We start from the raw sequence: 19,162 nt of genomic DNA, 5'->3' as shown, positions 1-19,162 counted from the left end.
TTAAAGAAGTTGCTCCTCTCCATTTACAATAAACACAATTATTTATGTTTTTAATTATTATTATTGTATTGCTTTTTTGTGCTGCATTGGGTCCAGAGTAACAATTATTTTGTTCTCCTTTACACTTGTGGACCGGAAATGATGGTAAACATTCTTGAATCATGAAACATTGGTCACAGGCATTGCAAAAATCAAACAGACAGCATGCATCATTGAGGTCACCTACCGTCCATGTGGCAGACTTGGCTGTGCTGGACTGCTGGAATGACACATCAAAGCCATGTGGGCCTGGATAGTCAGTATTGGACGGGATGGCTGGTGATGGGGAGAGAGCTTCGAAGGTGGAGCTGGGCTGGGCATACGGAGAAGGCGCCGTCACGCTGGTGGGGTGCTCATTGCTGTAAGGGCTCGTGGAGGATGACCCATTCGGCATCTGCTGCTCCATACTGTTGAGGAGCCCCAAGTTCGTGAACTGAGGCTACAGGGGGCAGAGAGAGAAAGAAAGAAAACATGGCGTTAGTGATTGACACATTCCCATTCTGACCTGTCGGTCAACACACATCAAAGTTGCTGGTGAACGCAGCAGGCCAGGCAGCATCTCTAGGAAGAGGTAGAGTCGACGTTTCAGGCCGAGACCCTTTGTCAGGACTAACTGAAGGGTCTCGGCCTGAAACGTCGACTGTACCTCTTCCTAGAGATGCTGCCTGGCCTGCTGCGTTCACCAGCAACTTTGATGTGTGTTGCTTGAATTTCCAGCATCTGCAGAATTCCTGTTGTTTGCTGACCTGTCGGTCCATGGTTTCCTCTACTGCCTGGATGAAGCCAAACTTTAGCTGGAGGAGCAAAACCTCACATTCCCTCTGCATAGCCTCCAACCTAATGGTATTAACATCGGTTTCTCCAACTTCTGGTAATGCCTCTCCCTACCTCCTCATTTTTCCATTCCCCATTCTGACTCCCCTCCTCAGCTGCCCAACACCTCCCTTTGCTTCCCCTCCTCCTTCCTTTTCTCCCATGGTCCACTCTCCTCTCCTATCAGCTTCAACTGCAATTTAGCCCTTTACCTTTTCCACCTATCCACTCGCAGCTTGTTATTTCAAAATCTTTCGCACCCATGTCTTTTCCCCTCACCTGGTTTCACCTAGTACCTGCCAGCTTGTACTCCTTTCCCTCCCCCACTATCTTCGGCCTCCTTCCTTTCCAGTCCTGAGCCCCTCCGGCAACTTGTATGTGATGGCACTAACAATATTCTCACTTGCACTGCCTGGGAATAATCCCTGAGGTTATGCACAACAATTCTCTCTAAAACTGCTTCTAATCCCAAATCTCATTCTGACATGTCGGTCCATGGCCTCCTCTTTTGGAACAATGAGCCCACTCTCCTCTCCTATCAGATTTCTCCTTCTCTGGCCCTTTGCCTTTTCCACCAATCACCTCCCAGCTTCTTACTTCATCCCCCTTCCCCACCCACCTGGTCTCACCTATCACCTACAGGATTGTCCTCAGTCTCCTCCCCCCATCTTCCCTCTTCGTTCTCAGTCCTGATGAAAGGCCTCGGCCTGAAGCGTCAACTGTTTATTCATCTCCATAGACGCTGCCCGACCTGCTGAGTTCCTCCAGCATTTTTGCGTGTTCCTAAAGTATTCACAGTTCAGATTGATTTCATTACGCACTGTAGTGGTGTACTATGAAAAATTATTTTTGCCTGCTCTGCACAGAAAAGCGAGTTAAATAGCTCCACTGATAAATTCCATTCTGCAATTCACAGCTGTCAAAATGTTTTGATTTTTTTCAGAATGAAAGTAGCTGATACTACACAGTCCATCATGAGTAAAGCCCTCCCCACCATTGAGTATACCTATATGGACAGCTGTCGCAGGAAAGCATCCTCCATCATCAGGGACCCCCACCACCTTAAACATGCTCTCTTCTCGCTGCTGCCATCAGGAAGAAGGAAGAGGATCCACACTACCACGTTCAGGAATATTTATTACCCCTCAATCATCAGGATCTTGAACCAGAGGGGATAACTTCATTCACCCCAACACTGAACTGTTCCCATAACCTATGACCTCACTTTCAAGGACTCTTCACCTCATGTTCTCGATATTTGTTGCTTATTTATTTATTATTATTTTGTTTCTTTTTCTTTTTGTATTTGCAGTTTGTTGTCTTTTGCACGTTGGTTATTTACCCGTTTTGTGTGTGGTCTTTCATTGACTCTATTGAGTTTCTTTGTATTAACTGTGCAAGAATCTCTGGGTTGTACATGCCGACATATATACACAGTAGACACATCAGGACCCAGTACATTTTGGTGCAACTAACCAGTATCTCAATGAAATAATTAAAAGGTATAAAAAAGAAGACAAACTATGTTTAACTGGGTAACAGTTTATGTATTTAAATGAAATACAGAACAAATTGGAACACTACCAATACATCTACAGTACCATAGAATGGTGTATTAGTTCCTAATAGTTATCAACAGAGGAATTCATCCACTGTGTTGTTTTGATTAGCGGTAAATGAATAAAATCAGAGCAGATATCTAGTACAGATAATGGACTGCCTTCACATAATGTTTTTGATGATTGCATCCTCCAAATCTTCACTTTCATTGTAACATTTGAGATGACAGTTGATACCTTTGCAATTCATAACTTGAAGTAGTGAAACTATTTCATTTTCACTCCTGATCATTTCTAGCATCTCCAATACTGAATGCTTGAAACCACAGAGAACAAAACAGTTCCAAGTTATTTTTCTACTTATTTCCTGCCAACTATCACTGCGTTTTGAACACCCACGCAATGGATGCTACTTAAAAACTGATTGCTGTAAGCATGGTGGTAGTCAATAGATTTGAGTCTAATGGCCACACAAGTTCACTAACCCAATTTAGTGGCACAGTGTCCCAAATAAACTATGTCGAAAAATAAATGTGCTAGGTTTTCTAAAATTGACTCCTTCTACCTTAGGCCACGAACTTATCAATCAGTGTGGGTGTGTGTGCACGCCTGTGTGTATATATAGGAACAAACCTAAGACTAGTTTCTCAGACAACCTGTCTCCTTTGCTGCATTTGATTTCGAAATAGAGACATATCAAAATATCCAGGTACAAAGCCGCTGTGTACTGCAATGACACAGAACATCAGCAAATGTTGTCAATTACAGGCTCTTTTCATTCCCTTTTACTGGATATCAGAATCAGGTTTAATTTCACCACGTATGTTCTGAAATTTGTTGTTTTGTGGCAGCAGTACATAAAAATATATAAATTACAATAACTGTACATATATAAAAAATTGAATAAGTTGGGCAAGAAGAGAGGAAAGAATACTCAGTTAATGTTCATGGGTTCAATGTCTATTCAGAAATTTGATAGCAGAGGGGAAGAAGTTCTTCCTGAAACATTGAGTGTGTGTCTTCAGGCTCCTGTATCTTCTCCTTGATGGTAGCAATAAGAACAGGGCATGTCCTGGTGATGGGGTCCTTAGTGATCAATGTAGCCTGTTTCAGGCTAGTTGGACAGAGCCCCACCTGCTCAGCAATAAGAAAGCTCAGGAAGCTTCCCTGCAATGGCAGTCTTGGTCTAGAGTGTTATATACTCTACAGAAAGGTGCCGGAAAAGGCCAGTAACATCACGAAGGATCCCACTCACCCTGCTCATGGACTGTCTGTCCCACTCCCATCAGGGAGGAGGCTACGTAGCATCCACACCAGGACCACCAGATTCAAAAGCAGTTACTTTCCCCAAACAGTGAGACTGATCAACACCTCCACCCACTAACCCACCCCTCCACATCCCCAACCACCACTACTTTATCATTTCCTGTCAGTCACCTTACGTACAGACACTCCTGGGCCCTGCATCACTTTATGGACATACAATCAATATATGTTTTGTCCCTTTATAAATCATTCAACCCCCCCCAACCTTTTGTTCATGTAAATGAGTATTACAACCAGGTCAAATTAATTGAGAATTTTTATTTTTGAATCTCATGCTCATTTTTTCACAGTGGAGGCCAACAAATAGAGAAAATTGTAAAGCATGACTATTCAGAAACTGAAATGTCAGCAGTTCGAAAGTATTCATCCCCCTTTGCCTAGTACTTAATTTAACCACCTCTGGCAGCTATTACAGCCAGTAGTTTTTTATTAGCTTGTGTACAACACAATGGAGCAAGTTCTGTACATTCCTCCTTGCACAATTGCCCAAGCTGTGCCAGGTTAATTGGGGAGCAGTGCTGGACAGCAACCTTGAGGTCTTGCCAGAGATATTCAGTCGGGTTAAGTCAGCACTCTGACTGGGCCACTCAAGGACATCAACTTTCTTCATTTGAAGCCACTCCATGATCCACACTCTGGCAGTGTGCTTTGGATCATTGCCCTACTGAACGACAAGCTTCCTCCCCAGTTTAAGCTTTCTGGCAGAGGCTAGCGCGACCTCTCTGAATTGAGCAGCACTAACCTTCCCATCAATCCTGGTCACATTTCCAGTCCCTGCTGCTGGAAAGCACCCCAACGTCATGATGCTACCTCCATGATACTCTACAGCAGGGATGGTGTTACGCTGTATTAAATTTATGCCACACGTACTGCCTAAAAATTCCACTTTAGTTTCATCCGACCATATCTTTACATTTTCTTCAAAGTGACGCTGTGCAAATTCTTTAAGGACAAGGATATGTGCTTTTTTTTAGTCAGGATATTTTCCTCGCCACTCTCCCACAAATACCCTTTTTGTGCAAGGCCTTAGAGATTGTGGAGCCATGAACTTCATTGCCAGTTACAGCCACAGAGTTCTGCAGTCACTCTGAGTGACTGGTGGTGTCACAGTAGCCTCTCGTACAACTGCCATTGTCATTGTTTGGTGCCTAAGGTCAGAGAGGCAGCCCAGCCTAGGCAGTACAGCTATGTTTTCATACTTTTTCATGACGGATTGCACTGAGATCCGAGGTGTGTTCAGCTGCTTTGAGATAGTCTTGTACCCTTCCCCAGATCTGTGATGCTCTATTACCATCTCCCTGACTTGTCTCAAATGGGGCATATTTAAAGTGGAGGGTCACAGGTTCTTGATTCAGGGCATCAAAGGTTATGGGGAGAAGTCAGGAAAAGGGTTGAGAAAGACAATAAATCAGCCATAATGGAATGGTGGGGCAGACTCAATGGGCCAAATGGCCTAATTCTGCTGCCATGTCTTATGGTCATTGTCTGGGGGAGTGCCATATCCAAATGCAACTGTCCAAATGTATTCAAATGGCAGGATACTTGGTAGTATGAAGGAGCAGAGGGATCTGGGGGTATATGTCCACAGATCCCTGAAAGTTGCCTCACAGGTAGATAGGGTAGTTAAGAAAGTTTATGGGGTGTTAGCCTTCATAAGTCGAGGGACAGAGTTTAAGAGTCATGAGGTAATGATGCAGCTCTATAAAACTCTAGTCTGGCCACACATGGAGTACTGTGTCCCATGTCCAGTTCTGGTCGCCTCACTATAGGAAGGATGTGGAAGCATTGCAAAGGGTACAGAGGAGATTTACCAGGATGCTGCCTGGTTTAGAGAGTATGTATTATGATCAGAGATTAAGGGAGCTAGGGCTTTACTCTAAAGAGAGAAGGAGGATGTGAGGAGACATGATAGAGGTGTACAAGATAATAAGAGTAATAGATAGAGTGGATAGCCAGCACCTCTTCCCCAGGGCACCACTGCTCAATACAAGAGGACATGGCTTTAAGGTAAGGGGTGGGAAGTTCAAGGGGGATATTAGAGGAAGGTTTTTTACTCAGAGAGTGGTTGGTGCGTGGAATGCACTGCCTGAGTCAGTGGTGGAGGCAGATACACTAGTGAAGTTTAAGAGACTACTAGGCAGGTATATGGAGGGATTTAAGATGGGGGCTTATATGGGAGGCAGGGTTTTCAGGGTCGGCACAACAATGTGGGCCGAAGGGCTTGTGCTGTGCTGTACTATTCTATTCTATGAAATTACAATATTTGGATCTGTGTACAGTTCTGATCAGCACACCACAGGAAGTATGTGGTATCATTGGAAAGAGTGCAGAGGTATTCACCGGGATCGGCCTGAAACAGAGGGGAGATTGGATGGTATTGGGTTGTTTGTCTCTGGTGCTGAGGAGGATAAGAAGTGACGTCATGGAGATATAGAATGTCATGAAGTGCATTAGGGTCGATACTCAGTACTTTTCCCAGGGTCAGATAGTGAAAGCAAGGTTAAAGGAAAGAAGGGAAAGATTTATAGCAGACAGTACATAGGGTGAGGACAACGTCACCTAGAACAGGCCCTTCGGCCCATAATATTGTGCTGACCCAATCAAATGGCTAACTAAACTAATCTCTTCTGTCTACGCAATGTCCATATTCTTCCATTTTCCTCACATTCATGAGCCTTCCTAAAAGTCTCTTCAAAGTCTCTAATGTATCTGCCTCCACCCACACTCCAGATAGCACATTCCAGGCACCCACCCCTCTCTGTGTCAAAAACTTGCCCATCACTTCTCCTATGAAATTACCCCCCTCACCTTAAATGCATACCCTCCAATATTAGAGATTTCAATCCTGGGAGAAAGATACCATCTGTCTACTCTATCTTTGCCTCTCATAATCTTATAAACCTCTGTCAGATCTCCCCTCAGCCTTCGCTGCTCCAGAGAAAACAATCCAAGTTTATCCAACCTCTCGTTATAGCACACGCCCTCTAATCTAGGCAGCACCCTGATGAACCTCCTCTGCGCCTTCTCCAAAGCCTCGACAGCTTCCTATAATGGGGTGACCAGAACTATATGCAATACTCCAGAAGCAGCCAGAGAGTTTTATAAAGCTGCAACATAAATTATAAGATAATTTATGTTATCATTACAACATAAATTCAAGTAGTACTTGATACATACTTAAAGAGCTCCAAGTATGCATGAAGTACCATTTGAACATCCTGTGTATTTCTGTCCTCACCAATCTTTGGATGCAAACAATTCACTGGACTGCTCTTTAACCCTTCCACTAATTCCCTCTAACCCATCCATTAATTGATGCCCTCCAGACAACAATATCTCTACTGAAGGAATAGGGTCCCTCCTACCCACTCCTCAGAACCAATACAGATTAATTACATCTCCCCTTGGCATTTTCTGTCTGAATGCAAGACTCGTTCCCCGTGGCTGAGCTTCACCAAACCTTGCAGTATCGTCATTGACCTGAATCAGAATCAGGTTTAATATCACCAGCACATGCTGTGACACTTGTTGTTTTCAGGCAGCAGCACATTGCAATATGTAATAATAAAAAACGTCAGGCAGAGCCGTGGTAGTAGGGGACTCCATAGTGAGAGGTACAGAAAGGGGTTCCTGCGGCAACAGGCGAGATTTAAGGATGGTGTATTGCCTCCCTGGTGCCAGGATCCAGGACGTCACGGACCGATTGCAGGGAATCCTCAAGGGTGAGGGTGAGCATCCGGAAGTGGTGGTGCATGTCGGCACAAATGACGTGGGGAAGAAGAGGAAAGACGTTCGACAGAGTGACTTCAGAGAACTCGGAAGAAGGCTGAAAAGCAGGACTTCCAGGGTGGTTATCTCCGGTTTGCTTCCAGTTCCTTGTGCTGGAGAGGGCAGGAACAGGGAGATAATGGATCTGAATGTGTGGCTGAGGAACTGGTGCAGGAAGCAAGGATTTACATTCTTGGACCACTGGGATATGATTCGGGGTAAGGATGAATTGTAGAAAAGGGACGGGTTGCAGCTTAATAAGCGGGAGACCAGCATTCTGGCAGGCAGGTTTGCCTCTGCAACACGGGTGTGTTTAAACTAAGTAGTGGGGGGGGGGGAAGGGATGAACTGGAAACATAAGGATGGAGATAAAGGGAAAGTGAGAATAAGAAAAGTTAAGACTGACAGCAGAATCAACAGAGCAGAAAGCTCAAGAAGGGATTGTACAGTATGGCCAAGTGAAATAGGAATTGATATGGGAGGTGAGTGGAGTAATGAATTAAAAGTATTGTATATGAATGCACGGAGTATAAGAAATAAAGTGGATGAGCTTGAGGCTCAGTTGGAAATTGGTAAGTATGATGTTGTGGGAATAACAGAGACATGGCTTCAAGTGGACAGGGCCTGGGAAATGAATATTCAGGGATATACGTCCTATCAAAAGGACAGACTGATGGGCAGAGGGGGTGGGGTGGCTGTGTTGGTGAGGAATGATATTCAGTCCCTTGCGAGGGGGGACATAGAATCAGGAGACGTAGAGTCAGTATGGATAGAACGAGAAATTCTAAGGGTAGAAAGACCCTAATGGGAGTTATCTACAGGGCCCCAAACAGTAGTCTGGATGTAGGGTGTAAGTTGAATCAAGAGTTAAAATTGGCATGTCACAAAGGTTGTTATGGGGGATTTCAACATGCAGGTAGACTGGAAGAATCAGGTTGGTACTGGACCCCAAGAAAGGGAGTTTGTGGAGTCCCTCCGAGATGGATTCTTAGAACAGCTTGTACTGGAGCCTACCAGAGAGAATGCAATTCTAGATTTAGTGTTGTGCAATGAACCGGATTTGATCAGGGACCTTGAGGTAAAGGAGCCATTAGGAGGTAGTGACCATAATATGATAAGTTTTAATCTACAATTTGAGAGGGAGAAGGGAAGATCGGAAGTGTCAGTATTACAGTTGAATAAAGGGAACTACGGAGCTATGAGGGAGGAGCTGGCCAAAGTTCAATGGTACAATACCCTAGCAGGGATGACAGTGGAACAACAATAGCAGGTATTTCTGGGAATAACACAGAAGGTGCAGGATCAGTTCATTCCAAAGAGGAAGAAAGATCCTAAGGGGAGTAAGGGGAGGCCGTGGCTGACAAGAGAAGTAAAGGACAGTATAAAAATAAAAGAGAAGTATAACATAGCAAAGATTAGTGGGAATCCGGAGGATTGGGAAACTTTCAAAGAGCAACAGAAGGTAACTAAAAAGGCAATACATGGAGAAAAAATGAGGTATGAAGGTAAACTAGCCAAGAATATAAAGGAGGATAGTAAAAGCTTCTTTAGGTATGTGAAAAGGAAAAAAATAGTTAAGACCAAAATTGGGCCCTTGAAGACAGAAACGGGTGAATTTATTATGGGGAACAAGGAAATGGCAGATGAGTTGAACAGGTACTTTGGATCTGTCTAGGGAAGACACAAACAATCTCCCAGATATAATAGTGACCAAAGGACCCAGGGTAATGGATGAACTGAAGGAAATTTATATTAGGCAGGAAATGGTGTTGGATAGGCTGTTGGGTCTGAAGGTTGATAAGTCCCCGGGACCTGATGGTCTGCATCCCAGGATACTTAAGGAGGTGGCTTTAGAAATCGTGGACGCATTGGTAATCATTTTCCAATGTTCTATAGATTCAGGATCAGTTCCTGCGGATTGGAGGGTGGCTAATGTTGTCCCTCTCTTCAAGAAGGGAGGAAGAGAGAAAACAGGGAATTATAGACCGGTTAGCCTGACGTCTGTGGTGGGAAAGATGCTTGAGTCAATTATAAAAGATGAAATTACGACACATTTAGATAGCAGTAACAGGATAGGTCCAAGTCAGCATGGATTTACGAAGGGGAAATCGTGCTTGACTAACCTTCTGGAATTTTTTGAGGATGTAACTATGAAAATGGACAAGGGAGAGCCAGTGGATGTAGTGTACCTGGACTTTCAGAAAGCCTTTGATAAAGTCCCACATAGGAGATTAGTGGGCAAAATTAGGGCACATGGTATTGGGGGCAGAGTACTGACATGGATTGAAAATTGGCTGGCTGACAGAAAACAAAGAGTAGCGATTAATGGGTCCCTTTCGGAATGGCAGGCAGTGACCAGTGGGGTACCGCAGGGTTCAGTGCTGGGACCACAGCTGTTTACAATATATATTAATGATTTAGATGAGGGAATTAAAAGTAACATTAGCAAATTTGCCGATGACACAAAGCTGGGTGGCAGTGTGAAATGTGAGGAGGATGTTATGAGAATGCAGGGTGACGTGGACAGGCTGGGCGAGTGGGCAGATGCATGGCAGATGCAGTTTAATGTGGATTCATGTGAGGTTATCCACTTTGGTGGTAAGAACAGGAAGGCAGATTATTATCTAAATGGAGTCAAGTTAGGAAAAGGGGAAGCACGAGATCTAGGTGTTCTTGTACATCAGTCACTGAAAGCAAACATGCAGGTACAGCAGGCAGTGAAGAAAGCTAATGGCATGCTGGCCTTCATAACAAGGAGAATTGAGTATAAGAGCAAAGAGGTCCTTCTGCAGTTGTACAGGGCTCTGGTGAGACCACACCTGGAGTATTGTGTGCAGTTTTGGTCTCCAAATTTGAGGAAGGACATTCTTGCTATTGAGGGAGTGCAGCGTAGGCTCACAAGGTTAATTCCCGAGATGGCGGGACTGTCATATATTGAAAGATTGGAGCGACTGGGCTTATATACACTGGAATTTAGAAGGATGAGAGGGGATCTGATTGAAACATATAAGATTATTAAGGGATTGGACACGCTGGAGGCATGAAGCATGTTCCCACTGATGGGTGAGTCCAGAACCAGAGGCCACAGTTTAAGAATAAGGGGTAGGCCATTTAGAATGGAGTTGAGGAAAAACTTTTTCACCCAGAGAGTGGTGGATATATGGAATGCTCTGCCCCAGAAGGCTGTGGAGGGCAAGTCTCTGGATGCTTTCAAAAAAGAGATGGATAGAGCTCTTAAAGATAGTGGTATCAAAGGTTATGGGGATAAGGCAGGAACTGGATACTGATTGTGGATGATCAGCCATGATCACAGTGAATGGCGGTGCTGGCTCGAAGGGCCGAATAGCCTACTCCTGCATCTATTGTTTATTAAAAAAATTATAAATTACAATATGAATATATTAAAAATAAATTGAATAAGTAGCGCAAAAAGAGAGGAAAAGTGGTGTTCATGGATTCATTGCCCACTCAGAAATCTGATGATGGAGGGCAAAAAGCTGATCTTGTGTCTTCAGGCTCCTGTACCTCCTCCCTGATGGTAGCAATGAGAAGAGGGCATGTCCTGGGTGATGGAGGCCCTGAATGATGGATGCCGTGTTTTTGAGACATCACCTTTTGAAGATGTCCTGGATGCTGGGGAGACTGGTGCCCATGATGGAGCTGGATGAGTTTACAACTTTCTGCAGCTTTTTCTAGTCCTGTGCAGTGGCCCCTCCATGCCAGGCAGTGATGAAACCAGTTACGATGCTCTCCACAGTACATCTGTAGAAATTAGTGAGCCCCTTCGTGAGTTTTCACATCGTTCTGCACAACATCCCTTATTTAATTTACTTTTTAAAATATATAAGCTAAATAAACTACTTACTTAATTTACTTTTTTAAATCTATATATATTTCTTGTTGTAATTTATAGTTTAAAAAAATTATTTATAACAATGCACTGCTGCCACAAAACAACAAATTTCACGACATATGCCAGTGAAATGAAACCTGATTCTGATTCTGAGTACAATCACTCCTGGTTTTTATTGTTTCTCGATTCAGATTATTTAGCCTTTTCTGATACATCAGACAGATCAGGATGTTAGCTCATCAAAGATGTAAATCAGAATCAGGTTTCATATCACTGGCATAGGTTGTGAAATTTGTTATTTCATGGCAGCAGTAAAATGCAATACATAATAAAACTCTAAATTACAAAAAGATATATATATTTAGATTAAATACTTAGGGCAAACGGAGAAAAAAATAACGACATGGATGCTGGGGAGGCTAGTGCCCATGATGGAGCCGGCTGAGTTTTTAACTTTCACCCTCCCACTATGCACACCACTTATACCCTCCAGTTCTCAGCTGGCAAGCAAGAGCTGAATATTGAATAAAAGAAAAAAGCAAAATCTACTTTAAAATAATTCTTATCAGTGCACTCAACCTTCAGGTGGTGTCTTGAAAATGCAACACCACCATGTTCTAGGTGTATCTGAAATGCTGCTTTATAAACACATCATGATCACATTACACCATTCAAAGTTCAACGTACATTTATTATCAAAGAATGTATAAGTTATACAACCTTGAGATTCGTCTGCTTACAGGCAGCCACAAAACAAGAAACCCAAAAGAACCCAATTTAAAAAAAAGACCAACACCCAATGTGCAGAGAGAAAAAAACATAAATTGTGCAACCAATAAGAGCAAGCTACATCATTCAGAATTGAACTGAGTCCATAGACACGAAGCCCAGAGCAGTCCCACAGCCTCAGCCTTAATTCATCATCATACAGTGGGACAAACCACCTTGGATCTCAGAGACATGAAATCTGGAGCATTCTCACAATCTCAGCATTGCGGAGAGAGGAGTAAACGTCACTGAAGAACAAACAAAATCAGCCTGACCCCCCTGCCTTTTCAATCTATCTGGACTGACAATTAAATTGTCCAAACACTGTGTTGTCCCCCGCATTGGGAGCCAGGCCCCATGGCAGCGATACACTCTGTACCTGGACCTTGCTTTCACACTCTGGCCCTCACTAGACGTTTCCAAATCGGCCCAGTGCTTACATTGAACTGGTGTACAGACTCCAAAGCCCCACTGCTCTGACTCCGGTCCGATTTGCTCACTCCAGCTCCGTCTGGAACATTCTTCACCCTCACTCTAACCACTGCTCCTCAAACATGCCACACTCCAACTTCGCAGCAGATCTATTATCCCTCTCAACCCCACACTCCTGCTTTCTTCCCGTTACGTTTGACTAACCAAGAACCTATCAAACTCTACTATAAGTACATCCAAGGACTTTGGCCTCTGTGGCTGTCTGTGCCAAAGATTAACCATCCTCTGCCTAAAGAAATTCCTCCTCATCTCTCATAACCAGATCCTGTTCACCCTTGCCTTTGCTCTTATTAACTCTGCCCAAATTAAGAACTCTCAGCTTAAGTGGTAATAATGATAATAATAATTACATCAATAATGCAAAGTCATATGAGGAACCATACCTTACTATAAATACAAGCCTAATCCAGTTTTAGGGTCAGATTCCTACAAATTATATTACAACCAATCCACTGTCTAGATCTAATGTTACAGGATAAACAAGCAAGATCAATTTATTTAATCGATATATCCATTCCAAAGACACATAACATGCAGAAATCAATAAGTGAGAAACTCCAGAAATATGTTGAATTAAAAAAGAAATTGAAAGACTCTGGTTGTACATTGTCCCGTTGGTAATATCTGCAACTGGTATCACCCCAAAGTCACCACACAATAGTATTATACAATTAGGTCTACACACTAAACTTATGTAAATCTCCAGAAAGCCACAATACTAAACACCACTGGAATAGTCCAAAAGTGTCTAACAATTGAGAAATGGGGATGCTTGTCTATGCCCGTACCTCAGGTTTTACCAGCTTGAGCTGAGTAAAAATAACTGATACTAATAATGACAACTTATTTATCCAGCGCTTTTCATACAGTCGATGTAGTTCAAAGTGCTTTACACTGGGATAAGATACAAACACGAAAATAAAAGACAAAAAGATGTTTGTTCAAAGCAAGGTTAAATAAACAGGTTTGAAAGTGTCAGGACAGTCTGCATCCCTTATAGTTTTAGGTATGGAATTTCACAGTTTAGAGTGTGATCCCTAAGGCAGTCAACATTGAGTTTAATGCAGACTGGCAACTCGTGATGCTGCTGGTGCCTAACTGTATGAGTCTCTGCTGTTCCTTTGGATTCTTATGGGGAGGGGGAGCCTGCAACAACTTGCTCTCCATATCATCTTGTCCTGGCTTGTGTATCATGTACACAGTTACGACGCAACATCCATGGTTGACCTTGACAAATGGAAGGCCTTAGGACCATAGTTCAAAAAAGTTGAGCTGCGAACCATCTTTTTGAGGGAAATTGTTCAATTTATGAGTCCGACAGAAGAAGATCTGAGAGCTCGAGCAGGAGATGGTTTTGCTAATTACTCAGAAATATAAACATTTGAAAATATAATTAAAATTTAATTCATGCTTACGTTCTGTTAGTATTCCACCTTAATCTGCAAGCACATGGCCTGAAGTACTACACAATATAATCATCCATGCACCAGCCTGGATGGGTAAAGAAGAAAAAGGCAAGACACACCCAGCATCGAGGACATTGTCAAAAGGCAATGCCTCATAAAGGTGACATCAAGGAGGAGGTACAGGAGCCTGAAGAGACACACTCAACATTTTAGAAACAGCTTCGGCCATCGGATTTCTGAATGGACAATGAACCCATGAACACAACCTCACTATTTTTTGCTATACATTTCTTACTGTAATTTACAGTTTTAATTATATATACAGTGCATCAGCAGCCACAAAATTACAAATGTCATGATATATGCCAGTGATGTTAAACCTGACCCTACTCTGACTCATATCTGCCTGAAATCATGGTGCTAACTTGGGAGAGGTACAAAAGTTTAAATTAGTAGTGGTAGAAGTGAGATGAAAACAAGGTACACAAATGAAGTACCAAGGACCATCAATAACATTAAAGTCAACGACAGTCATCACTCACAGAGAAGAGGACAGATATGATTGTTGAGGGCAAGTGATCTGAGCCAGAGGTTTCTGGCTTCCTTGGGGCAGGATTCCAGGTGCAGTCATCTTCAGCTGCTGCAGACATAACCTTTTCACCCTCATGGAGACAGAGTAGGAAGTTTGCTTATGATTCCAGGGTTCAATTCTATCACAAACTCCTCAAGTAAAGAAACAATGCCCAGGCGAGAGCTGAACACCATCCAGACACATGTTGATAAGATGTTCAATCTGTGGATATTGTTCAGGAATGTGGTGGTGTCATGTGGACAAACAACTGATACTAGTTTTTTTTAAAAATGTGATTCTGCAGATGCTGGAAATGCAGGTCTTCATACACAAAATGCTGGAGGAACTCAGCAGATCAGGCAACACCTGTGGAAATGAATAAACAGTCCATGTTTTGGGCGGTGTTAGTTCTTTCAGTTAGTCCTGACGAAGGTTCTCGGCTCGAAACGTCGACTGTACCTCTTCCTAGAGATGCTGCCTGACCCGCTGCGTTCACCAGCAACTTTGATGTGTGTTGCTTGAATTTCCAGCATCTGCAGATTTCCTCGTGTTCATGAGGACTACATCATTTTTAAATAATTCCTTTAAATAGAACTTTGCAGCATTTTATAGTGGCAGCTGAGCAGTACCCTCAAAGGATAATTAAAGTATTAAATGCATGACTTATTAGAGATGACCACCAAATCAGAAAATAAAATATTTGGGACTGAGGGAATTGGTGGAAGGATTAACAGGCAGTCCAGTGAATTATTTGCATCCAAAGATTGCTGAGGACAGAAATGCACAGGGTCAGAAAAAGCTGCAGTAAGTTGTAAATTTAGTCATCCCCTTCATGGACACTCACCTCCCCAGCATCAAGGATATCTTTAAAAGGTGATGTCTCAAAAAGGCAGCATCCATCATTAAGGGCCCTAAATATCTAGAACAATCCCTCTTCCCATCGCTAACATCAAGAAAGAGTTACAGGAGCCTGAAGACACACACTCAACGATTCAAGAGCTGCCACTGCTCATGGCCATCAGATTTCTGAATGTATGCTAACTTATGTACACTACCTCACTATTTTTGCTCCCTTTTTGCACTAGTCATTTAATATATAGAATGACTATAAAAAGTATTCACCCCCTTGGAAGTTTTAGCGTTTTGTTTTGTCTTACAACATTAGATCGCAGTGGATTTAATTTGGCTTTTTTGACACTGATCAACAGAAAGGACTCATTCATGTCAAGGTGAAAACGAGTCTCTACAAAGTGATCTAAATTAATTACAAATATAAAACACAAAATAATTGCTTGCATAAGTATTCACCTCCATCAAGACAAAATTTAGTAGATGTACCTTTGGCAGCATGAAACCCTTCAGTCTGTGTGAATAGGTCTCTATCAGCTTTGCACATCCGGACACAGTAATTTTTCCCCATTCTTTACAAAACTGCTCAAGCCCTGTTAGATTGCATGGGGATTGTGAGTGAACAGTCCTTTTCAAGTCCAACCACAAATTCTCAATTGGATTAAGGTCTAGACTCTGACTTGGCCACTCCAGGACATGAACTTTTTTTGTTTTTAAGTTATTCCTGTGTAACTTTGGCTTTATGCTTGGGGTCATTGTCTTGCTGGAAGACAAATCTTCTCCTAAGTTGCAGTTCTCTTGGAGACTGCATCAGGTTTTCCTCCAGAATTTCCCTGTATTTTGCTGCATTTGTTTTACTTTCTACCTTCACAAGCCTTCCAGAGCCTGCTGCAGTGAAGCATTCCCACAGCATGATACAGCCACCACCATACTTCACGGCAGGGATGGTATTTTTATGATGTGTGGTGTTTGGCTTATGCCAAACATAGCGCTTAGTCTGATGGTCAAAAGGCTCAATTTTGGTTTCATCAAACCACAGGACCTTCTTCCAGCTGTTTTCCGAGACTCCCACGTGCCTTCTGGCAAACTCTAGCCAAGGTTTCATGTGAGTGTTTTCAACAGTGGCTTTCTCTTTGCCATTCTTGTGTTATTGGTGAAGAACCCGGGCAACAATTGTATGCGCAGTCTTTCCCATCACAGCCACTGAAGCTTGTAACTCCTCCATAGAGAATAGATCTCTTGTTAACCTCTCTCACTTCACCCCTTCTTGCATCGTCACCCAGTTTTTGAAGATGGCCTGCTCTAGGCAGATTTACAGCTGTGCCATATTCTTTCCCTTTCTTGATGATTGATCTAACTGTACTCCAAGGGATATTCAGTGACTTGGAAATTTTCATGTATCCATCTCCTGACTTGTGCTTTTCAATAACCTTTTTGCAGAGTTGCTTGGAGTGTTCTCTTGTCTACATGGTGTAGTTTTTGCCAGGATACTGACTCATCAGCAGTTGGACCTTCCAGATACAGGTGTAATTTTACTACAATCAATTGAAACACCTTGACTACATACAGGTCTCCACTTAACTAATTATGTGACTTCTAAAACCAATTGGCTGCAGCAGTGATAATTTTATTTGTGTTTTTATCTGTAATTAATTTAGATCACTTTGTAGAGACCCTTTGCTTCAAAATGGCAACAATTATACCAGTGCCTAAGAAGAATAATGTGGGCCACCTTGACGACTATTGCCCGGTAGCACTCACATCTACAGTGATGAAATGCTTTGAGAGGTTGGTCATGACTAGACTGAACTCGTGCCTCAGCAAGGACCTGGACCCATTGCAATTTGCCTATTGTCACAATAGGTCAACAGCAGACGCAGTCTCAATGGCTCTCCACACGGCTTTAGACCACCTCGACAATACGAACACCTATGTCAGGATGCTGTATAGCTCAGCATTTAATACCATCATACCCACAATTCTGATTGAGAAGTTGCAGAACCTGGGCCTCTGTACCTCCTTCTGCAATTGGATCCTCGACTTCCTAACCAGAAGACCAGAGTCTGTGCGAATTGGTGATAACATACCCTCCTCACTGACAATCAACACTGGTACACCTCAGGGGTGTGTGCTTAGCCCACTGCTCTACTCTCTATATACACATGACTGTGTGGCTAGGCATAGCTCAAATACCATCTATAAATTTGCTGATGATACAACCATTGTTGGTAGAATCTCAGGTGGTGACGAGAGGGCGTACAGGAGTGAGGTATGTAAACTAGTGGAATGGTGTCACAGCAACAACCTGGCACACAACGTCAGTAAGACGAAAGAGCTGATTGTGGACTTCAGGAAGGGTAAGATGAAGGAACACATACCAATCCTCATAGAGGGATCAGAAGTGGAGAGAGTGAGCAGTTTGAAGTTCCTGAGTGTCAAGATCACCAAGGATCTAATCTGGTCCCAACATATCCAAGTAGATATAAAGAAGGCAAGACGGCAGCTATATTTCATTAGGCGTTTGGGGGGTGGGGGGGGCACCGCAGAGGGTTGTAAATCTAGTCAGCTCCATCTTGGGTACTAGCTTACAAAGTACCCAGGACATCTTCAGGGAGTGGTGTCTCAGAGAGGCAGTGTCCATTACTAAGGACCTCCAGCACCCAGGGCAGGGCCTTTTCTCACTGTTAAGTAGGAGATACAAAAGCCTGAAGGCACACACTCAGCGATTCAGGAACAGCTTCTTCCCCTCTGCCATCCGATTCCTAAATGGACATTGAACCCTTGGACAATACCTCACTTTTAATTAATATACAGTATTTCTGTTTTTTGCACTTTTAAAAATCTTTTCAATATACATATACTGTAATTGATTTACTTGTTTATTTATTGCTATTATTATTTTGATTTTATTTTTTTCTCTGCTAGATTATGTATTGCATTGAACTGCTGCTAAGTTAACAAATTTCATGTCACATGCCGGTGATAATGAACCTGATTCTATTTGCACTTTGACACGAAAGAGTCTTTTTCTGTTGATCAGTGTCAAAAAAGACAAAGGAATTCCACCATGAGATTCAATGTTGTAAAACAATAAAATGTGAAAATCTTCCGTGGGGTGTGAATACTTTTTATAGACACTGTATGTATATAGTTTGTATTGTAATTTTTAGCTTTTTATAATTATGTATTACAAAGTACTGTTGCCTCAAAACAACAAACTTCACAATATTTGCCAGTGATGTTAAACCTGATTCTGAGTTTGATTCAGTTTGCAGTGACGTTTTTAAACTTCTGAAGACCTTTAGGATGCCGACATGCCCTAACGCAAAGGTACATTTGATACGTGCCCAGTGCACAACGTGAAGGAAGCAGCTGAGAGTCTGTGACAATGAACGTGCTACGCAATAGGACAGAGAAAAAGTTACGTCAATTACCGTCAAACAGAGTATAAAGAATTCAGTCATGTACTAGAGCTTACACCATAAGACCATTTGACCATAAAACAAGGTACAAAATTAGGCCATCTGGCCCATTGAGTCTGCTCCCACATTCCATCTAGACTGATTTATTATTCCTCTCAACCCCATTCTCCTACCTTCTTCCCATATCTTTTGATGACCTGTCTAATCAAGAACCTATCAGCCTCTGCCTTATATGCACCCAGTAACTTAGCCTCTACTACCATCTGTGGCAATGAATTCCAAAGATTTACCACCTT

At 42.7% G+C, this 19,162-nt stretch overlaps 1 protein-coding gene across 6 annotated transcripts in view; it reads right to left on the bottom strand.

Annotated features, from left to right (window-relative positions):
• The window catches only part of tp63 (tumor protein p63), a 444,822-nt gene that overhangs the window by 137,081 nt on the left and 288,579 nt on the right, over nucleotides 1-19,162 (bottom strand). For 3 of the 6 annotated variants that reach the window (XM_063045240.1, XM_063045242.1, XM_063045244.1), the window contains exons 4-5: nucleotides 11,118-11,267; nucleotides 227-478 (exon numbers count right to left, since the gene is read on the bottom strand). In XM_063045240.1, coding sequence (XP_062901310.1) covers nucleotides 227-478; nucleotides 11,118-11,267 — 402 coding nt within the window. The remainder of the gene's footprint in view (nucleotides 1-226; nucleotides 479-11,117; nucleotides 11,268-19,162) is intronic. The other 3 variants (XM_063045241.1, XM_063045245.1, XM_063045243.1) reach the window with 1 other exon arrangement.

Source organism: Mobula hypostoma, chromosome 4 (genome assembly GCF_963921235.1).
Source record: "Mobula hypostoma chromosome 4, sMobHyp1.1, whole genome shotgun sequence".
In the NCBI taxonomy this organism is placed as follows: Eukaryota; Metazoa; Chordata; class Chondrichthyes; order Myliobatiformes; family Myliobatidae; genus Mobula; species Mobula hypostoma.
The sequence above is the reverse complement of the archived record's forward strand: the minus strand, read 5'-3'. Positions and strand labels throughout refer to the sequence as shown.